Source organism: Urocitellus parryii, chromosome 15 (genome assembly GCF_045843805.1).
Source record: "Urocitellus parryii isolate mUroPar1 chromosome 15, mUroPar1.hap1, whole genome shotgun sequence".
In the NCBI taxonomy this organism is placed as follows: Eukaryota; Metazoa; Chordata; class Mammalia; order Rodentia; family Sciuridae; genus Urocitellus; species Urocitellus parryii.
This window is the reverse complement of record NC_135545.1, coordinates 33,631,326-33,651,209: the sequence shown is the minus strand read 5'-3', so window position 1 is coordinate 33,651,209 and position 19,884 is coordinate 33,631,326. Positions and strand designations below refer to the sequence as shown.

The 19,884-nt window shown below is 44.5% G+C and overlaps 1 protein-coding gene across 6 annotated transcripts; it reads left to right on the top strand.

The window, feature by feature from the left end:
- The first annotated feature begins 12 nt into the window (after positions 1 to 12).
- Positions 13 to 16,548, top strand: Ciapin1 (cytokine induced apoptosis inhibitor 1). 6 transcript variants are annotated; one of them, XM_026395642.2, is made up of 9 exons: positions 13 to 96; positions 5,423 to 5,605; positions 6,058 to 6,210; positions 7,471 to 7,547; positions 9,367 to 9,532; positions 11,204 to 11,277; positions 12,346 to 12,461; positions 14,891 to 14,972; positions 15,833 to 16,548. In XM_026395642.2, exons 2-9 carry the CDS (start codon positions 5,449 to 5,451, stop codon positions 15,941 to 15,943), a joined length of 936 nt encoding a protein of 311 aa, XP_026251427.2. In that variant the 5' UTR covers positions 13 to 96; positions 5,423 to 5,448; the 3' UTR covers positions 15,944 to 16,548. The 6 variants fall into 6 exon arrangements, 5 of the variants coding, with proteins under 5 accessions (XP_026251427.2, XP_026251428.2, XP_026251426.2 ...); XM_026395643.2 differs by having other exon boundaries at positions 24 to 96; positions 5,420 to 5,605; XM_026395641.2 differs by having other exon boundaries at positions 58 to 202; positions 5,420 to 5,605.
- The last annotated feature ends 3,336 nt before the right edge of the window (positions 16,549 to 19,884 follow it).

The following is a 19,884-nucleotide window of genomic DNA, read 5'->3' as shown; positions in this document are numbered from 1 at the left end:
TGCCCTTTTGACACCGCGGAACCTCCCCCTCTCGCGAGAAGCACGAGACCCGGAGCCGGCGAGCGCGGAGAGCCCAGGAGCCAGCCCTAGCTGTAGGTGAGCGCACTTGGAGCAACCGGAACGCCCGACATTCTCCAACGGCCTCTCCCGCCACCTCCATGACCCACATCCTCCCATTTCCTATTTCCAGCCTCGTGCCTAGGTAGGAATGTAGCCAAGGCCGCCCCGTGGAGAACCCCGGCGGCGGCGGGCTTATGCTTTGGGAAGCAGGGGGCCGAGCCCGGTCCAGGACCTACTTGCTTGGGCTCCTGACGCTGTGGCTCCCTGTCCTTCCTGGGTTGTCTCGTTTGTCGCTCAGTCGCCCCCGGACACTGATCGCTGAGGTGGGAAGGACCTGAGCTCGGGCGGGGAGACGGTGTCTGAGACCCGGTTCTACCTCTTAGCCAACTGTTGTGACCTTGCGTCCCAGTTCTCCGAAGTTTGCGTCTCTGAAGGTGCCAGGCAGCGGAGCACGAAAGCTTGGGGCTCCATAAGCCAACAGATGAAATTTGAACCTGTGATTTGTCTGGACCTCCCAAGATATTGAGTCTTCCTCAGACTTGCCAGATAGGACGAATCTTCTAGGATGCTTGTTAAAACGAACACCCCAGTCTTGGTCCTCGAGAGTTGTTATGGTGTGTAGGCGGCAGTCTTGCTTTACCAAGTGCCGAGGGTGGCTTGTAGGATCTGCAAGTTTGGGAGAAGTTGATTGTGTTGCTTCTGGAATTACTAACTGGCCAGGCAATGGCCTGATGCTCGAGGAGGTCACAGTGTTGTCATTAAAAAATGTAAATGCAGAGCACCTCAGTGGGGAATCATAAGGGTAGGCTAATAGGAAGAAGTAAATGATTTTTGGTTAGGGATAATTATAGGAGCATGCAATTATGTAAATTTTGTGTTTGCAGATTAGGTCCCATCTTTTTTTTTTTTTTCCTTTAAATCTGCTTAAGTTGTGTTTTGCGCGGCCCTTGGCACAGGCCTGTAATCCCAGCGACTGGGGAGGGTGATGCAGAAAATCTCAAGTTCCATACCAGCCTCAGCAATTTAGCAAGGCCTTCTATCAACATAAAAATTAAAGGATTCGGGGTGTAGCTCAGTGGCAAAGGGCCACTGGGTTCAATCCGAAGTACCCCCCAAATTTAAAAAGTTGTATGTACACCCCCAGCAACTAGTTTTTTTTCAAAATATCTTGCTCTCCCCTGCATGGGTGATGGGGGAAGGGGATGAGACCCCTGGGCCAAAATTCTACAAATTTTAGATCCATATCTCTAGATTTAGGTAAAGGAATACTGATCTCTCTCTGAGGCTTTTTTTCTTTTTGTTTATATTTTGTTCTGTGGGTCCCACTATGCTGCCCAGACTGGTCTAGAACTAATAGAGCAAGTAATCCTATTTACCTCAGTCTCCAGGTGGATGGGACTGTAGGCCTGTGCTCTGCTGGGCTTTGTTTTCTTTATTTCCTTCTTTTTTTGGCTTTATTTATTTATTTATGCATGCTAGGGATTGAACCCAGGGGTGTTTAAGCACTGAGCCACATCCCCAGCCCTTTTTAAATGTTTTATTTTTGAGATCGGGTCTCGCTGAATTGCTCAGGGCTTCACCAAGTTGTTGAGGCTGGTTTTGAGTTTGAGATTTCTCCTCCCTAGCCTCTGAGATTACAGGTATGTTATCCTTCTTAAGAGGGTCCAAATGCCTCAAGATTAGGATAGCGTAAAAATGAGCAAGTTTGTTATTCTCAGAAGTCTGCTTTTATTTCCTGCTGTTTTAGTAAAGCCCTGGATATATGTGTCAGCAGTCATTTGGAGAGGTATCTAATAAGCAAGGTCAATGATGTGACGATGACTTCTATTCCACTTCTTTAGTTATGAAATGGGCCCTGAGTCAGCTCCTAAGTATGTTGACTGAATTTTTTTCCCTTTTTTTTTTTTTTTTTTTTTACATATATAAAGATAAGTTCACAACAGTAACACAAAGTGGATGAGGAAAAGTATCACACTTCTGGTTTTTAGATATATAAAAGAACACAGTCTCCTATTTTATGCAGAAAACACCAACTGAAAGTAGGATTTATGCCTATTTGTTAATATTTAGTAAATGTATTTTATGCAGAAAACACCAACTGAAAGTAGGATCTATGCCTATTTGTTAATATTTAGTAAATGTATTTTATGATCTCCCTTTTGCTGTAAGATTGTTTTGGGAGATATAGAAAGCAAGATATTTACATTTTTCTAGCTTGCTGACAGTCCCACAAGGATACTAAGATGTCATGAAGTGTAACTCTCATACTAACCATGAAAAATAAGCTTCACATAGTTCCCTGAGGAGTCCTAGCAAGCATGGCCAAGGAGGAAGAAAAAGGTTTTATAGGACTATCTAAAGCAAAGGCAAATGAACTAGCCACAGGAGTGGGAGCCTAATGTACTTAGAACTTTTTTCTTTTTCTTTTTCTTTTTTTTTTTTTTTTGGTACCAGGGATTGAACCCAGGTACCACTGAGCCACATTCCCAGCCCTTTTTTAATATTTTATTTAGAGACAGAGTCTTGCTGAGTTGCTTAGGGCCTCGCTAAGTTTTTGAGGCGACTTTGAACTTGCGATCCTTCTCCCTCAGCCTCTTGAGCCACTGTGATTACAGGCGTGCAGTGCCCAGCTTAGAACATTGTTTTATTGAACTCTGTATACCAGACCCTAGTGAGAACTTTACATATTGTTTCCTTATTTCCCATAGCAGCCTTGCAAAATAGAAGTTACTGTTCTTTATTGATGAGAGATAAACTCAGGAAGGCTAGTAACTTACCCATGGCCATGTACCTGATAAGACCCAGTGTAGATAGAACCCCAGGTCCTTTATTTCTTTTTTTTTTTTTTTCTTTGTGGTGCTGGGGATCCAACCCAGGACCTTGTGCGCATGCAAAGCAAGCACTCTACCAACTGAGCTGCATCCCCAGCCCATATTTCTTATAACTTAACTGCCCAGCAATTTGTATTCTTGTCTTCTCTGACTGGTTCTTTTTTTGTCTTGTCTTGGTTTTTGCCAGTAATCAAAATCTGGGCCTTGCACATGCTAGAGCTGAGCTTCATTCCCAACTACTCCCAACCACTCTCCCTTACTGGTTCTTTTGTTGTTGTTGTTACTGAGAATTGAACCTAGGAGTACTTAACCACTGAGCTACATCCCTAGCCCTTGCCTCCCAAGTGGCTGGGATTACAGGCGTGTGCCACCAAGCCCAGCCCCTGGCTGATTCTTAAGTGTGAAACTGATCCCAAGTTACCATAAAGATTTTGCAAGAACTCTTCTTCAACATCATGCGACAATTAAAAGCTTAAACGTTTTAGTTCTCTCTGGTATTCTTTTTGGGGATTTAAAAGCTGAAATTAAATTAATCCTGCCTGTCTTGACACCTGGCACCCTTTTACTGACTGGGGTTTATAATCAGATCAGGATAACAAAGGGTTGGTATTCACATGAAAACACCATAAAAGGCACAATAGAGAGAAAACGCAAACTTTTGGAATGGTGGAGCCAGATTATGAAGGGCCTGAATCCAGCAGGCTAAGCAGTGTTGATTTTGCTCTAGAAATTAAAACCTTTAGTAACTCATTTCTGAAATGAGTAATAACATCAAAGCTCTATAGTGTTTAGGGAGGAACTCTGGTTAACATGATTTGTAGACACTGTTGGGTTTTTTATGCCTTTTTTTTTTTTTCTTGGTACTGGGGATTGAACCCAGGGGTGTTTTATCATTCCTGGTCCTTTTTTATTTCTTATTTTAAGATGAATTCTGACTACATCACACAGGCTGACCTTGAACTTGTGTGCTCAGCCTCCAGAGTTACTGGGATTATAGGCATGTGCCATTGTGCTTGGCTAGGAGACTATCATTTGAAGTATACATTTTTAAAGAAGAAATAGTGTAGTGGACAGGGCTTAAATTCAGCCCCAGAATGTTCGTGGTGACATAATTGACTCTGACTCAACCACTTCTGCAGAAGCCAGAAGTGTTCCACATAAAATTAATCAATGCTTGACCTTCTACTACCTATTCTGTTTCATTTATTTGAGCTATTTAAGTCAAATTTAGTGGCATTAATGTTTAAGTAAGGAGGAGCTGAGCAGCAACTCAGCCCTTGACCTCTTTTCATTGTAAACACTGTATATACTTATCTGCATATCAAATGGAGGAGAAAGTTGACCCTTGGAGAGAAATTTCCATAGTTAAAGTACAGGAAATTCCAGCCCTTACTTTATCCACCTAATGCTTACTGGTTGTGTGAATTGTACATAGTTACCTGCCTCAGTTCCCTCTCTCTAAAATGATAGCAGTATTGTAACAGTGGTCCAGTTTATGCTTTGAATATAACCCCTGCTGCTCTGCCACTGCAGCTTAGTTTTAAAAATGGACGTGTTACTTTCTCTTCCTCTTTCCCTGCTCCTCCCTATTATTTTTCTTCCCCCATCCCAGGCAGTTATCTGTCCTTGAGCACACTCTCACCATAGAAATGAAGAAATCCAGACTTTGGGGATGGTACCAGAAGACCTCAGAAATGACTGTCTCCCAAATTAACAAGTGAATTACACTCCAGACAGAGAACACTGGCATGTAGCCTTTGAGTCACCTCTTTAAAAGCCCCCTGTTCCTGCTGATGGGCAGAATCACATCAGCAGGAACAGGGGAGTCCCTGTGTTTCTCCTTTGCTAGCAAAGCAATAAACATTCTTTTTCCTTTTTCTCAAAACCATGTCCTTGTTATTGAATTGGCATCAGGGGCAAGGACTGAGCTTTCGGCAACAGTATCAGTTTAAGGCTGTTCTGAGGTCAGCTGAGATAATATATGTAGTGTTTTGAATAGTCTGGCAATATTAAATGTTAAAGACATAGTTGATACCATTGATTTTATAGATATAAATTAATTGAATTTTTATACTTTGATGAAAAGGAAAATATCAATATTTAATTTGTAAAATTTAGTGTATTCTCTTTTTTAGAAATAGTAAGCTGTGGTTGAGTTATATCTCCATTTATTTGCCTTCCTTGCTGAGTCACACTTCTGCCTAATTAATGCCCTTTGTGTTTTATAGTCTCTTCTTGCTGAGTTATCTCAAAAAAGAAAAATCTTCCTGCTGCCAACTTCTTACTCGAATCTAATCCCTTTTCTTGACCCTGCCACATCAGGGTTCCCACCTCCTGCCTTGTTGGAGAGTATAGGGATTAAGAAGCCTTGAGGCCATGAGTTCATTTAGTCAACTCCAGAGTCTACAATAAGCTTTCTGATGATATCAGAGTTCCTGGGTGGGAGGTTAGAGTAGGTTGCCATTCTAATGGCGTCTGGGTTAAATTGCACTGCTCTCTCTGCTCAGTCCTGATTCTCTCTTGGTCAGTAGCTTTTAGGTCTGTCAACACTGGAGGAATGGCCGATTTTGGGATCTCAGCTGGCCAGGCTGTGGCAGTGGTCTGGGATAAGTCATCCCCTGTGGAGGCTCTGAAAGATGTGGTGGATAAACTTCAAGTGTTAACTGGTGACAAAGGCCAAGTGTCGGTGGAGAACATGAGCCAGCTGTTGCAGTGTAAGTATGTAGCCTGCTGACTTCAGGACTTCCGGGAGTTTCCACGGGAGTGCTGCATGTCTGCAGTTCTGTGACATCCAAGTTTTTTTTATGGGGTAGTACATGAAAGTAGTGGCCAATCACCTTGTTGTTTTTCACTTGAGATATGTAGTAGCCTTAGGAGTATAGTTGATTTTTATGTGTTCTTCTTCCTTAGTAGCTGTTCCACTTTTTTTTTTTTTTTTAACTTTTTACTTTCTGAGCACATGAAAGAATATGAAATTACTGAGTCTGGAGTAGAGCAGGCAGAGCCTCATGCCTGCTTTGCTAGTGATGGTGGTTTAATTGTGCTCACTAGACAGGTAGGGTTTCCCTGGCCTGGGCAGGAGGCGGAGCTTCTGTGGGGGCTTGGGAGGGGTTGGGAGGCTGCTTCAGGGTCTCAGGTGATGGCTGACTATCTTCCTTCTTTTCAGCTGCCCACAAGGAATCCAGCTTTGACGTTATCTTGTCAGGTGTAGTCCCAGGAAGTGTGACTCTGCACAGTGCAGAGGTTTTGGCTGAGATGGCCCGGATCCTTAAGCCTGGGGGATGTCTTTTCCTGAAAGAACCAGTAGAGACAGCTGTAGGTAAGGAAATCTTCACTTGAAAAACTAGAGTGGGCGGGTTGATGGGCATGCTTGCTAAGTCTTTCTGAATAGAAGATGCCATTTTGGAGATCAGTATTCCTGTCGCACAACCTCTCCTCAGGGATAAATTATTGATAAAGACTGAGGAAATACATCAAAGAAATTCCAAACTTTGGCTGACCCAGTTGGTAATAAAACAGAAGGAAACTTAACTACCACCTACAAATGGATGGGTCATTCAGCAGGTGAAAGGTCAAACTTTGGTATGTATGTAGTGTGGAAAAGAGCATAGTAAAAAGGAGTTGACTGATCTGTGTATCAGGTGTGTGGCTCAAGAGAAGTGTGCAGAGAGGAAAAGTCAGTCTCAAAAGTCTGTATTTCTATTAATATTCTTGAAAGAGCAAATTATAGCACAGAGAGCACATCTCAGTTTTCCAGGGAGGGAGAAAGTGCATGTGGTTTCCTGTAGGTAAGGAAGGATTTCTTCATATTTTGAGAAATGTTAGCCTACACGAGATGAGGTAAAGGGGTCCACAAACCTCCCTGAACATTAAACCTAGGAAAATTAAACCCAGGGCCTTGCACTTGCTAGGCAAGCATTCCACAACTGAGCCACATCCCCAGCCCAAATTTAATATATTTTATTATATTTTTATTATTGTTGTTGTTATTTCAAAATATAAAGTTATTAGAATAACAACTGGAAGTCTGAGAGTGGTGAGGTAGATTTAAGTCATGTGAAATTAATGGCAGTGTCCAAGAAATAAAAACCTCCTTTTTGTTCAGGGGCATAGCTGTCAGAGACCTTTAATTATATATCTGAGTTTTTAGCATTTTCCCTTGGTCTTTCAATCAAAATGTGAGTATTTACTTACTCAAATGAAATAATAGAAATGAAAGGATTTTGAAATGTATAAAAGAATCCATTACTTTTATGGAACTAGCAGACATTCTTTGCTGGATGACTAAATATAGTGTTTCTGACAGAACTTTACAGAGAGAATACTTCTACTTCTCTGCACTTTACAGTTTATAACATTCATTGTCCAACATCCCCTGGTTCCAAGAAACAGGTAATAAGACACAATCATAAGAGCATAGGTAAGAGCACTTTGAAAACCACAGGAATTTTCAAATTAAAATGCTGTTACTGCACTCTGTACACCTTGGACTCTGGGGCTGGGCCTGCTGACTTGCATAGGGAGAGCCTCTAGTATTTTTCCTGCTCTGACTTATTAACTGGGGATTTCTTCTTGGCAGATAAAGATAGCAAAGTGAAGACAGCGTCTAAACTGTGTTCAACTCTCACTCTCTCTGGTCTTGTGGAAGTAAAAGAGGTATGCATTATGTAGACAACCTTATTTGCTATGAATTTAAACCTTGGGTGGCCACATTGAGCCTGCTTGTCAGAATAATCAGGGGGAGGGGAGGGGTCAGTATTGCAGGGAACGAGGAAATGAGTTCAGCCTTTCCATGAGTGGAGATATGTGCTGCCTAAAGGAGAAACTGCAGGCATCAGAGCTCTTTGAAGAGACTCAGCAGGACCCATGGAGACCACTTGTTCTGGTCGCCCAGGAACTATTTGGTGGTGGTAGCAGTGTGGTGAGGAGAGAAGGTGCCCTGCTGCTTCGGATCCATCTGTCAGTGGACACAAATCCTAGGCCTGGGTGAAACGCTGTCTTCTAGACAGCCTGCCACCACTCTGTCAGGCTGGTAAGAGTTGAGGGAATATCATGTTTGAGACCACTCAGCAGAGATGTTCCTGTGCAGCAGGGGTGTTTATATTTCCACGCTCCTCTCTGATGCCGACATTGTCTTGGGTGTGGGAGAGGTAAATGTTATCCTGTGCTAGCTTATAGCTGATTTCTTATAGGCCTTAGATTGTTTATACCATCCTTGCTTATTTTTCCTTTTAAGATTTTCCGTGTTTGATTTTAAAATAATGAATCTTCATAAAGATTCAGTTTATACTGAAAAATATAGAATTTGAAAGTGAAATACCAGTCATTGCTCACACTCCCTCCCTCCTCAGAGGAAGCATTTTGTGCATCTGTTCAGAATTTCTCTTTTGTACTTACTATCATATGCATAAACTTCTTTTTTATGTAAATGATGTATGTCAGTGTAGTTTAGTCACTATATTTTTCCTATCTTTAAATATGTTTGACACTTATTCACCTTAGTATGTTTTCCCTTATTTTTGTGAATGATGTAACAGTACTCCATGCCACAGATGGACTATGATTTAACCATTCAAAAATTAGTGGACCTAGAGCTGGCACCCTGGCCCGTTTTTTCCTACCTTTACTATCTGCTCTACTTCTCAAGGAATATAGAAAGGATTCCTTTCCTCTTTTCTTCTTTTTTTTTTAATATTTTTTTTTTAGTTGTAGATGGACACAATATCTTTATTTATTTATTTTTATGTGTTGCTGAGGATCGAACCCAGTGCCTCACATGTGTGAGGCAGGTGCTCTACCACTGAGCTACACCCCAGCCCTCCCCTTTCTCTTTTAGGATATAAATTTCTACTATCTTCACTGTGAATAGGCTTCTCTGTTATTCAGCAGGACCGTGTCTAATTCATCTTTTTTTTTAAATTTTTATTTATTTTTTATTGGTTGTTCAAAACATTAAAAGCTCTTGATAATTCATCTTTGTAATCATAATTATTAAGCACAAAGACTAGCATAATGCCTTGAACCTAATTTTCATAAGTACTTTACCTTTCCAAAGGTAGACTCTCAAAGCAAACATGCCAACAAAACTATAGTTTAGGGTTCTGATCAGTGAACCTGAATGTGTCATGAAAAGTGACATTAGGCTAGGCATAGTGGGCCATGCCTGTAATCCCCACCACTCAAGAGGCTGAGGCAGGAGGATCACAAGTTCTAGGTAAGCCGCATCAGCTTATTGAGGCCCTAAGCAACTTAGACCAAGTCTCAAAATAAAAAATAAGTAAAAAGGTCTAGGAATGTGGCTCAGTGGTTAAAAGCCTCTGGATTCAGTTCTTAGTACCAAAAAAAAAGATTGATGTTCCCTTCTGCTATTATGTACTTAATACACAGGATGAGTGTTTAACCCTGTGTGGATGAACATAGTAAAACGTTTGATAGAAAGTGTGTGGACTAATCCCTTTGATATCTTGAATTCCAGCTGCAGCGGGAGTCCTTGAGCCCTGAGGAGAAGCAGTCTATCCAGGAACATCTGGGCTGCAACAGTGAGAGCCTGCTCTCTGTTCAGATCACAGGCAAAAAACCAAATTTTGAAGTGGGTTCTTCCAGTCAGCTTAAACTTTCTACCACCAAAAAGTCTCCTTTGGGTAAGTCTGGCCTGGGGACATTCTTCTGTGTGACTGGGCCAGGGAAACATGTTAGAAATTGGGTGAGTGATCTAAATATTTTTAGAAGATTATTCCTTTAATTTCTATCATTTCCAGAGCACAGAATGCTCAAATATTTCTATTCTGGGTGTATCAGGATACAGACCTGATATAATACATAAATATTGTCTATCTCAGCCCCTTCTGCACAGGACATTGAGGCTTCCTCATTCTGGAGGCTGGAGTCACATAGCTCGTCAGTGAAGTCTTTTTAGGCCCCAGAGATATGGGGTATGCTATTTCTCCTCATGGCAATAGCAATAGAGATATGATACCCAGTTTCTGTTCCCATAGCTTTTTTTGTATGCCTATTAAGTCAGCTTTTCTAACTTTGAGGGTCCTATAATATCTTTTTTTTTGGGTGCTGGGGATTGAACCCAGGGGTGCTTTACCGCTGAGCTGCAATCTCAGCCCTTTTTTTATTTTGAAAGAGGCTCTAAGTTGCTGAGTGTTTTGCCAAATTGCTGAGGCTGGCCTTAAATTTGTAATCTTCCTGCCTCAGCTTCCCAAGTTGCTGGCATGTGTCACCATACCCAGCCCTTTCATTATTTTCAATGTCTGAGTTTCTGTCCCAGCTATGAGAAATACAAAATTTGATCAGTATTTACTGGCACATCCGTGTAGCACACTTTCGACTGTCTAGTCTAAATCTTAGGAAATCCTTTGGAATCTGACTTTTGGATTCATAGTTCTAATGGGTGGGCACAATTAGACGATGGAAAGTCTGAGCACCTCGTTGTAACATCAATCCCTGGGGAGTGCGCTTGCCCTAAAAGCCTTTCTGAGATTTTCCCCCACTCAGTCCCAGGCCTTATCCCTCTCAGCCCTTCCTTGCCTTCTTCTGACCTAGACAGAGAATCAGGAGGTGTGAGGGGTGTCTGCCAACTGTGATACCTTGCCACCAATAGCTCTAGTGCATATTTTCTTAAATAGCAGGTTTAGGTGAGGTTAGGTTTTGCTGTTTATGAAGTCTGACAGATTTCTCATTTAATTCCCAAAATAGGTAGAGGAAACTCGGTTTAGCTCCATGTTATAGGGGTGGGAACCAAGATAAAAAAGAGAAGCAATGTATATGTATTTGTGACCTCATATAGCAGGCCTAAGTCTAAATCTGTTCTCATAGGTATAAAATTAGGATGACAAAAACCTCATAAGGTTGTGAGCAAAATTGAGTTGATGTATATAAAGTGTTGTTGTAGTGTCTGGAACAAAGGATGTGCTAAACAAATGGCTTCCAAGGTCATGCCTCTTGTGTAAGTGGTCAAGCTGGACCCAAACTCAGCTCTTCTCAGAAGAGTTCAGTAGTTCTCTACAGAGTCCATAGAAAGCACTTGAGCGGCCAGGTACAGTGGCACATGCCTGTAATCCCAGTGACTCAGGAGCCTGAGGCAGGTGGAGCACAAGTTGAAGGCCAGTCTTAGCAACTTAGTGAGGCCTTGTCTCTAAATAAAATACAAAATAGGGCTGGGTGTGCGGCTCAGTGGTCGAGTGCCCCTGAGTTCAATCCCTGGTCCCCTGCCCCCGTCCTCACCCAAAAAAAGGAAGTGCTTACATCTACGAGTAGTTTGTTGCTGTTTATGGAACTCTTTTTCTTTTATTGGTTGGATTCAGTGAAACCTGCTGTGGACCCTGCCACTGCCAAGCTCTGGACCCTCTCAGCCAATGACATGGAGGACGAGAGCATGGTGAGTTGGCACTATGGTCACTTGGCCTCCTCCTTCCAGGCACCACTTTGGGTGTAAACAATTATAGTTTGGAGTGACCATTCTGGACCTGTAGGTATGAATGTGTTTAAAATCCAGCATTGTGGTTGTGCCTGTCACTGGAGTCTTTGATTTCAAGGGCACTCCCTGTTGGTGGCATTTTAAATTATTTTTTACTATCTCTTTTCCCCACAGATTTTCTTATTCTCATTTATGTGATACATCATACACTTATGTGAACATGTGTAAACCAAAAAAAGAGTTTGTGAGCTAAAATGTTTTTTTTTGGCCCTTTTGGACAAGTCACTGTATGTTCACTGTCTTAAAAGCAATACCTTAAGCTGGCTTTGCTGCTGCATGTCTGTAATCCCAGCTACTCAGGAGATTAGGCAGGAGGCTGCAAGACCAGCCTCAACAACTTGAGATCATATCTCAAAATCAAAAGGACAAGGGATATAGCTCAGTGGTAGGGCACCCCTGGGCTCAGTCCCCAGTACCAAAAAAAATAACACCAAAAACAGTCCTTGCAAACGTTGATCAGCTCTGTCTATAATAAAGTTCTTTATTTCTGTGCTTCCATGATTAAAGTTAAAGTAATGGATAGCATGGGTCCTAGTTCACGCCTTCATAGAACTTACAGACCCACTGTGTGCTTGTTTACAAAGAGTTACACAATACATGTGTAATCATTTGACTTTGGACTTATGTGGAAAATATTTCACTCCCTTTTTCCCGTGGCTCTTCCTACACTGGACTAAGGGTCACCCTTCTCTCTGCCCTGCCTGCTTCCACCCTTCCTACAAGTGCACATATTCTCTACACATTGCTGGTAGTGTTGCAGGAATTTCTCATGTAATTAGTTCCCAATTCCCTTACATTCTGGTGCATTGTTGTGAACAGTTGGCCTCTTGAGTGTGTGGTCTGGTTGAGCATGACGACCAACCCGAGGACAGGGTGAACAGTGTACATTTGCTCTCAACGGCCTGTGATCACTTCAGCTTTTTATTAGAGAGACCATGTCGGTATCACTAATTGCTTTGAACATTCCAGGATCTCATTGACTCAGATGAGCTACTGGATCCAGAAGATTTGAAAAAACCAGATCCTGCTTCCCTACGGGCTGCTTCTTGTGGGGAAAGAAAAAAAAGGAAGGCTTGTAAGAACTGGTAAGTGCTAGAATAAGTTGTCACAGTGTCATACTGTTTAAAACATGCTTACTGTGAAATGCATATTGTATAAGGCATGTATTAAATAGGTGCATTTTAAAGAATAATGAACACCCATGTATTGATCACCTAGTTTAAGGAAGAGAAATGTTTACTGTTACCTCAGCTGCATCTTCTTTCCCACAAGAGGTTACTATTCTCCTGAGTTTGTGTTAATCATTTCTACTTTTTAATTAGGGCATAATTAATTGTATAGAACAATGGGTTTCATTGTGGCATATGTGCATATAACACTTTGATCATATTTACCCATCTGGTTTTTGGTTTTGTTGTTGTTGTTTTGTAGTTGTAGATGGGTGGCGTGCCTTTATTTGTTTCATTTTTATGTGGTGCTAAGGATCGAACCCAGTGCCTCACACATGCTAGGCAAATGCTTTGCCACTGAGCTGTAACCCCAGCCCCCCGGCATGTGGGGGTTTTGATATTTGACCGCCTATGTGTGAATCTCCATGTGATATTGTTGTAAAGAACTGAGTAGAAAGCCCACTCTGACTGTAAAGGACAGGTCAGTATTGAGCATGACATGGAGGCCCCCCGGGAAGGTCAACTGAACAGGGTCTTGGGTCATGGATTATTTGGTGTCAGCCTCTTTAAAAATCTGGAAGAGCCCCTCTGGAAGTGAGGAAGAGTCCTGAGAGAATAGAAGGGAACCGAGGCCACAGTGTGGTGAGCCTTGGGCAGGGTTCAGGAGGTGCAGTTAATAATGGGGGTGGGGAGGCTGCTGCAAGCTTGCTGCAGCCCACGCTCTACTTTTGGGAGTGGGTCAAAGCAGAGGTGAGTGTCCTCAGAGGTTCCGGGCCTCAGAGTGTGTGTGTGGCGGGGTGGGAGGGAGTTAAATGTTACCAGCCCATGTTTGAAGTAAGCCAGGGACAGAAATCCGGCTGGCCTGCCTGGCCTCAGATTCACATAACGCTGTGATGGTAGCAGGGAGCATGGGGACGGCAGCCTTCGGCGTGTCTGTCTTCATGTGACTGTCACAGAGCTGACATCCTGGCCTCCCACTTCACTGTCCTGAGGAGTCCCTCCTGCTCCTGTCTTTCCTCTTTTTTGTTTTTGTTTTGTGTGTGTGTGTGTGTGTGTGTGTGTGTGTGTGTGTGTGTGCGCGTGCACATATGTGTCAGTGGAGTGAATTCTTCTGTAGTACTTTTTGAAATCCTACTTAGAAGGTAAGTTTTGCTTATGACTTTGTATGTATGAAAATGTCTTTTTCCTACTCTTGGATGAGTGGTAATTTGGGTATAGAAATGTGGGCTGAAAATTATTTTCTTATTTAGTTTTGTTTTCTTCTTTCTTCAGATGATTCTGATAAAATATCCCTGGGTTTTTCATGGTTAAGAGTGACAGGCAAGGGGGCTGGGTTTGTGGCTCAGCGGTTGAGCACTTGCCTTGCATGTGTGGGGCAGTGGGTTTGAACATCAGCACCACGTAAAAAGATAAATAAATAAAGAGATTGTGTCCATTTACAACTAAAAAAATATTTTTAAAAAAATGGTGGGCAAAAGCTAGCTGGCTGCTCTGAGCCTGTAGGTGGATTTTGTATATATTGTAGTTGGTACAGTATCTTTATTTATTTATTTCTTCATGGTGCTGAGGATTGAACCCAGTACCGCACACGTGCCAGACAAGTGCTCTACCACTGAGCCCCAGCCCCTGTAGGTGAATTTTATGAAGGGAAGCCAGGCAGGCCTTTGGGGGAACAATCCAAACTCTTTATCTTTGAGCCTTTCCCCTTTTAACCTCTCAGGAGGATCTTCTTGGCACCACCCCCACCCCTGGCTCTGATGAGCAGTGCCAGATCTGCCACGGCAGTGCCCTCTTCCTCTCTGCTTTGGTTTCCAGCTGCATCACAGTTGTCTCCTTTCCAGTTTTCTGTCGTTGTGGCTCTAGTCTTTGCCGAATCTTGGTGGGGTCGGAAGGAGAGTGAAACTGGGGTACCTGCTTCAGTGCATCTTCTGAACCTGCAAGCCTTGGTGTTGGTGTTTTACAAGTGAATAGAACGGTGGTGAAACTCTTGGACTGTTGGCTGCAGGCTTTTTGAATTGTCAGTGATGTTTTGCTTTAAGTGTGCAAGTTGCTGTCACTTAAGAGTGAAGTAGAACTCCAGACTTTTCCCCTCTTGGATCTGCTTTGCACTGTGATGGGCAGGCTGAGCAGTGGCGCCCTCTGCAGCAGGTGCTCGCCAGCACACCCCACCCACCTCCTGCTTCCCAGCAGCCCCCTGCCTGTGGCTGCTGTCTGCCTGACCTTGCAGGCATTTGAGTCAAAACCCTGGTAATGAAGAAAGTCTTTGAGCACATTTTGGTGCTGTTGTGGATTTGGACTTCCTGGATGGTGCCATATCTCATTCATCAGCAACTGTTTTCCCCTAGCACCTGTGGCCTTGCAGAAGAACTAGAAAAAGAGAAGTTACAGGAACAGAAGAATGCCCAGCCCAAGTCAGCCTGTGGAAACGTAAATATCGGGATCCTTACTCAGCATTTGCAGAACCCCCAGTGGTATCAGGCATCACCCTAAACTAAGCACAGACTGGCTCCACCTCTAAAGGATCACCTGTCAAGTGCTCTAGTACTGGGCCAGCATGGAAAGACGTGCGTGTTGGGTGGTTGTGGGAAGAGGCTATCTCCCTACATGCTCACACATGGGGAGGACTCTGGTCACTTCTTACTTGGCATCCTTAGTTCTATTTACTTATTTATTTAAATTTGAGATAAGGTCTTACTAAGTTGCTGGGGCTGACTTCTAATTTTTGATCTTTCTGCCTCAGCTTCCCAAGTCACTGGGGTTATAGGTGTATACCTCCAGGCCCGGTTTGGCCCCTTTCTTTCTACAAGTCCACTCAGAGTGTCTTGATGTTGTTCAGCCCTAAGGCTGAGCTTGGCTAAGACTTGAACTGCTTAGAACATAGACATGTTGCTGGGCCTGGTGGCGCACACCTGTAATCCCAGCGACTCAGGAGGCTGAGGTAGGAGAATCGTAAATTCAGAGCCAACCTCAGCAACTTAGAGAGTCCCTAAACAATTTAGCAAGATCCTCTCTCAAAATAAAAAATAAAAATGTCTGGGGATATGGCTCAGTGGTTGAGCACCCCTGTGTTCAATCCTAGTACAAAAAAAAAAAAAACTATAGCCATGACCTGTGAAAGGGTACTTAACTTAGCTATTATTTTTCATGCAACTAGAGATCTTAAAACTTACTAGTATTTGGGTCCCAGCTGGACCTGCAGATGCACCCAGTCCCTCCTCCTGGCCCGCATCTCTGGGGTGAGCTGGCTCTTGGGTTCCCCTGCGTGATTGCCTGTTCTCTCCTGACAGTGCTACCTGGGCGATGCTTTCCGCTGCGCCAACTGTCCCTACCTTGGGATGCCAGCCTTCAAACCTGGCGAGAAGGTGCTGCTGAGTGATGGCAATCTTCACGATGCCTAGGAGGACCCATGGGACACATCTGCTCCTCCACCTCCTCCTGTCCCTCAGATCCCACCACTGTGGCTCCTCCCACCTCCTTGGACTCTCTGGCTCTCCGTTGGAAATCCCTTTTCAGGGAGGGTGCTTGTAGACAGGGAAGCTGGCTGTGGGTGCAGTGGGGTGTCATGCTGCTGTTTGTATGCAAAGACCCAGGCTTGGTGGCCTGGCTTCCTGCAGGGGGGCCTCTTTCCTCATCTAGTGTTAGGAGAAGGAAGCATGCCCGGAAGAGGCCCCTCTCCTGGTGTTACAGAAGCACTGACCAGACACTCTTGAGCCCAGACATCCTTGAGTGTCTGTGCTCCGGGACGAGCTCCAGGCCCTGCCCCGTCCTAAGCTCAGTTACCCTGCCACGTACCTGTCTTCCCAAGTTGGTGGTTTACTTGATATGCAGTTTTTAGTGACGAGTCAACTGTCTCATGTCTCAACACCAAAGGAGTCACTCACAGGTTACTGTGATCCCATCCCATGTCTCTCTACCCCTTCCCGCCCCCTCACTTTAGTGCTGCATCTGTGTCCCATGTCATTTCTGTTCCTCTATAGGTATTAAACTTGCATACTTCTGTGTGTCCATTGTAAAGAGAGGCTCTGTACGTGTGTGTGATATCTGTCACAGACATCCAGTCAGTAGGGACCATGAAACTGTCTTTCTGGAGGAACTTAGTGTCTCCCCACAAATAGGGCCAGTGCTGTACTATAGTATAGCCTCTCTCCTCTACTGTAGAAGAGTCCAGGTTAGTAAGGATTTGTAGAGAAGTAGGAGAGCACTCTAAACCAACTGAAGTCTCTGAGCAAGAGACCCCTTTATTCTCCTCATGACCCACCCACAGAGAACTGGGAATCCATCTTGCCAAATATTTGAAGAGATTGTGTGGATTTAAAAAGTGTTGATTCTCTCAGTTTGCTTTTGCTGACCCTGGTCCACACTGCTGGAGTTATGGCTGTGACTAAATTCTAGCTGGATTCCAAATCCTTTGTGGGAGGCAGACTTTGGAGACAACCATTGGCCCCTGCCCTGTGTGACCTTGAGTTTGAGCAAGACCTGTGAATGCACTAGAATCTCCCTTCTGGGACTAGGTGAGGTTCTGTGGCAAAAGTAAAAGGATTTTGCAGAGATACTTAAAATCCTGATGGATTTAATGAAAAGGAAGATTATCCTGAATGAGCCTGCCCACAGTCGATCCTTTAAAAGAACTTAGAGAAGGAAGAGCTTTCCTTACCCACCTTGTAGGGATCAGCACAACAGTGTGAGAGGCCCGTGGGGCAAGAAACTCCTAGTGCAGACAAGTCCCAAGCACACAGTCCTCATGAAAATGGGGACCTCACCTCGGTCCTTTGGAAGAGCTGGAGTTCCAGGTGAGAGCACAGCCTGCCATGCCCTGATAGCAGCCTTCTGTGCCTGGACCTCAGACAGAGACTGGGAACAGGGCTGGGATGTAGCTGAGTGGCAGAGCACCTACCTGCAATGCTCAAGGCCCTGGTTTCCTCCCCAGCACTGCAAAGTGAAACAGATGCTTGTTTGATGCTGGAGAAGTTGAATGAGAAGAAGATAATAAATAGGTGTGTTAAGCAGCTACGTGTGGTGATTTATTTACACAGCATCAAGAAACTAACACTGATGTGTTGGTCAAGCTACAGAGCCATCATTAGTCGCTTCTGCTGCAGTTGCCAAGACAACGGACAGACATCTCAACCTCCAGGTTGAGGACAAGATCCTAAGCCAGAGAGCTTCTTAGGATGGGTTGAGCAAATCTGTCAGGGAGAACCGTGTCCATGGGGCCCAGCAGGGAGCCAGCTCAGCTGGGACCAAGAGTGACCAGAGAGGCCTTGCCTTTGAACAGTGCACATCTGGGCCTCGAAGCCTGGCTGCAGCTCTGCCCTGTGAGGGGACAGAGAAGGGGACTCTTCTCTGACTTTGGAAGACCACAATTTTGAGGGCAGGTTTTGACCTTTTTCAAGCTCACAATATTGAAGCCAAAAAGTGGTCTCAGATGATCACCAAATTAATCCGTTTGCATTTGAGGAAACAGACCAGAAGGGTGACCTGCTGCCACCAATCACCTGATGACCCTTTAAAGTCTTTGGCTCAGAATCTGCTGGTATGCATTTAGAATTCTGCCTGTCCCCCTTCTGAAATATTCAAAAGCAGCAGGTGGGATGGGCATCGAGGGTGAGCGAGCTGTGTCTTCCTTAGGGTGAGGGGCAGCCAAGGGTCCGAAGGGCTTCGAAGTGTGGAGGAAGAAAAGGGGAATTGCAGACCTGCTCCAGCGAGGCGCCCTTGGGTTGCAGGATTACGCCTTGTAGGTGGCGTCCAGCAGGGCAGAGGGGAGAATCCCCACTGCTGGAAGCACCTTGGCTGTTGGGCTGGAGGAGAGGGGGAGCTCCTGGGGGACAGTGGGACAGCCTTACAGCTGCCCACCTCTGTTGGGAACGGGGAGGGGCGAGGTTGTGGCCAGGTGAGAACACACTGCTGGTGGGATCACTTGGGCATTCTTAGCTGGCTGCATATTAGAATTACCTGAGTAGTTTTCAAAATCACCTGTGCCTGGGTTTCCCTTCCAAAGACCAATCACATCAGACTCTAGGAGCAGGGCGGACAGGCAGCAGTGTTTTTTGCAAAGCTTTCCCGGGGGATTCTAAAGTGCATCCAGGGGGCTGGGGTTGTGGTTCAGCAGTAGAGCGCTCGCCTAGCACATACGAGGCCCTGGGTTTGATCCTCAGCACCACATATAAATAAGTCAAATAAAGGTATTGTGTCCAATTGCAACTAAAAAATAAATAAAGTGCATCCAGGGCTGAGAACCGCCACCCTAGAAAAATTCTTTCACATGCACCGGAAGCTAAAAATATCCAAACCAGCAATATTTGTAAGAAGAACCTGGACAATCTAAGTGGATATATTTTTTTATATTTATTTTTTAATTGTACACAATACCTTTATCTTTTCATTTTTATGTGGTGCTGAGGATCAAACCCAGGGCCTCCTCGCTCGTGCTAGGCGAGCACTCTACCGCTGAGCCACAACCCCAGTCCCCCAAGCAGATATTAACAAGAAAATGGTTGAGTGAGTTTTGTGGCCACACTCCAGCGGGGGTGGGCTCCAGCTGTGCACACCTGTGTGCAAGCCCCAGAACATGGAGCAGCAAGAGCAGGGCACAGAAATATGTGTGGACTGCGTTATCATGTATATGAAGTTGAGAAGGTCAAAACATTGAAAGCGCAGCAGTGGTCATCAAGGACACAGGCGTACTCATAACACACACAGGTACAAAATGGAAGCTCAAGGAGACAGGCAAACACAAGGTTCAGTTGGTTCTGGAGGGAGATGGGAGCAGGAAATGGGCCTTCCGAGTAGCAGGAAGGTCTTCATTTTGTTTGGGGCTGGAGAGGGAACCCAGGGCTTCACACGTGCTAAGCACTTGCCCTGCCCCTGAGCTGCACCCCAGCCCTTGACTCTTCTGTTCAGCTGGGTGGTCGACTGTGTTAGTTATTGACTTGTATGTCTTACACACGGATTATGGGTTCTGTTTGCTTATTTGTTTTTTGTGGTACTGGGGATTGAACCCAACAGTGCTCTGCCACTGAGCTACATCCCCAGCCCTTTTTAATTTTTATATTGAGACAGGATCTCACTGAGGCTGAATTTGAACATGTGATCCTCCTGCCTAGGCCTCCCAACTAGCTAGAATTGCAGGCATGTGCCACGCCGCTGGCCTTACACATACATTATGTGTTATGCTCGAATTCGGGACCCCCAAAAGACCACCAGAGACCAAGATCGATGTAAACAGCAAAGAGGTGTATATTGCGGGCTAGCTCGGTCATCCGCATGCACACAGCAACTGGTGAGGCTGAGAGGCCCCGAGCCCAGGGTTTGCAGCAGTTTTATACATTCTTTGGAGAAG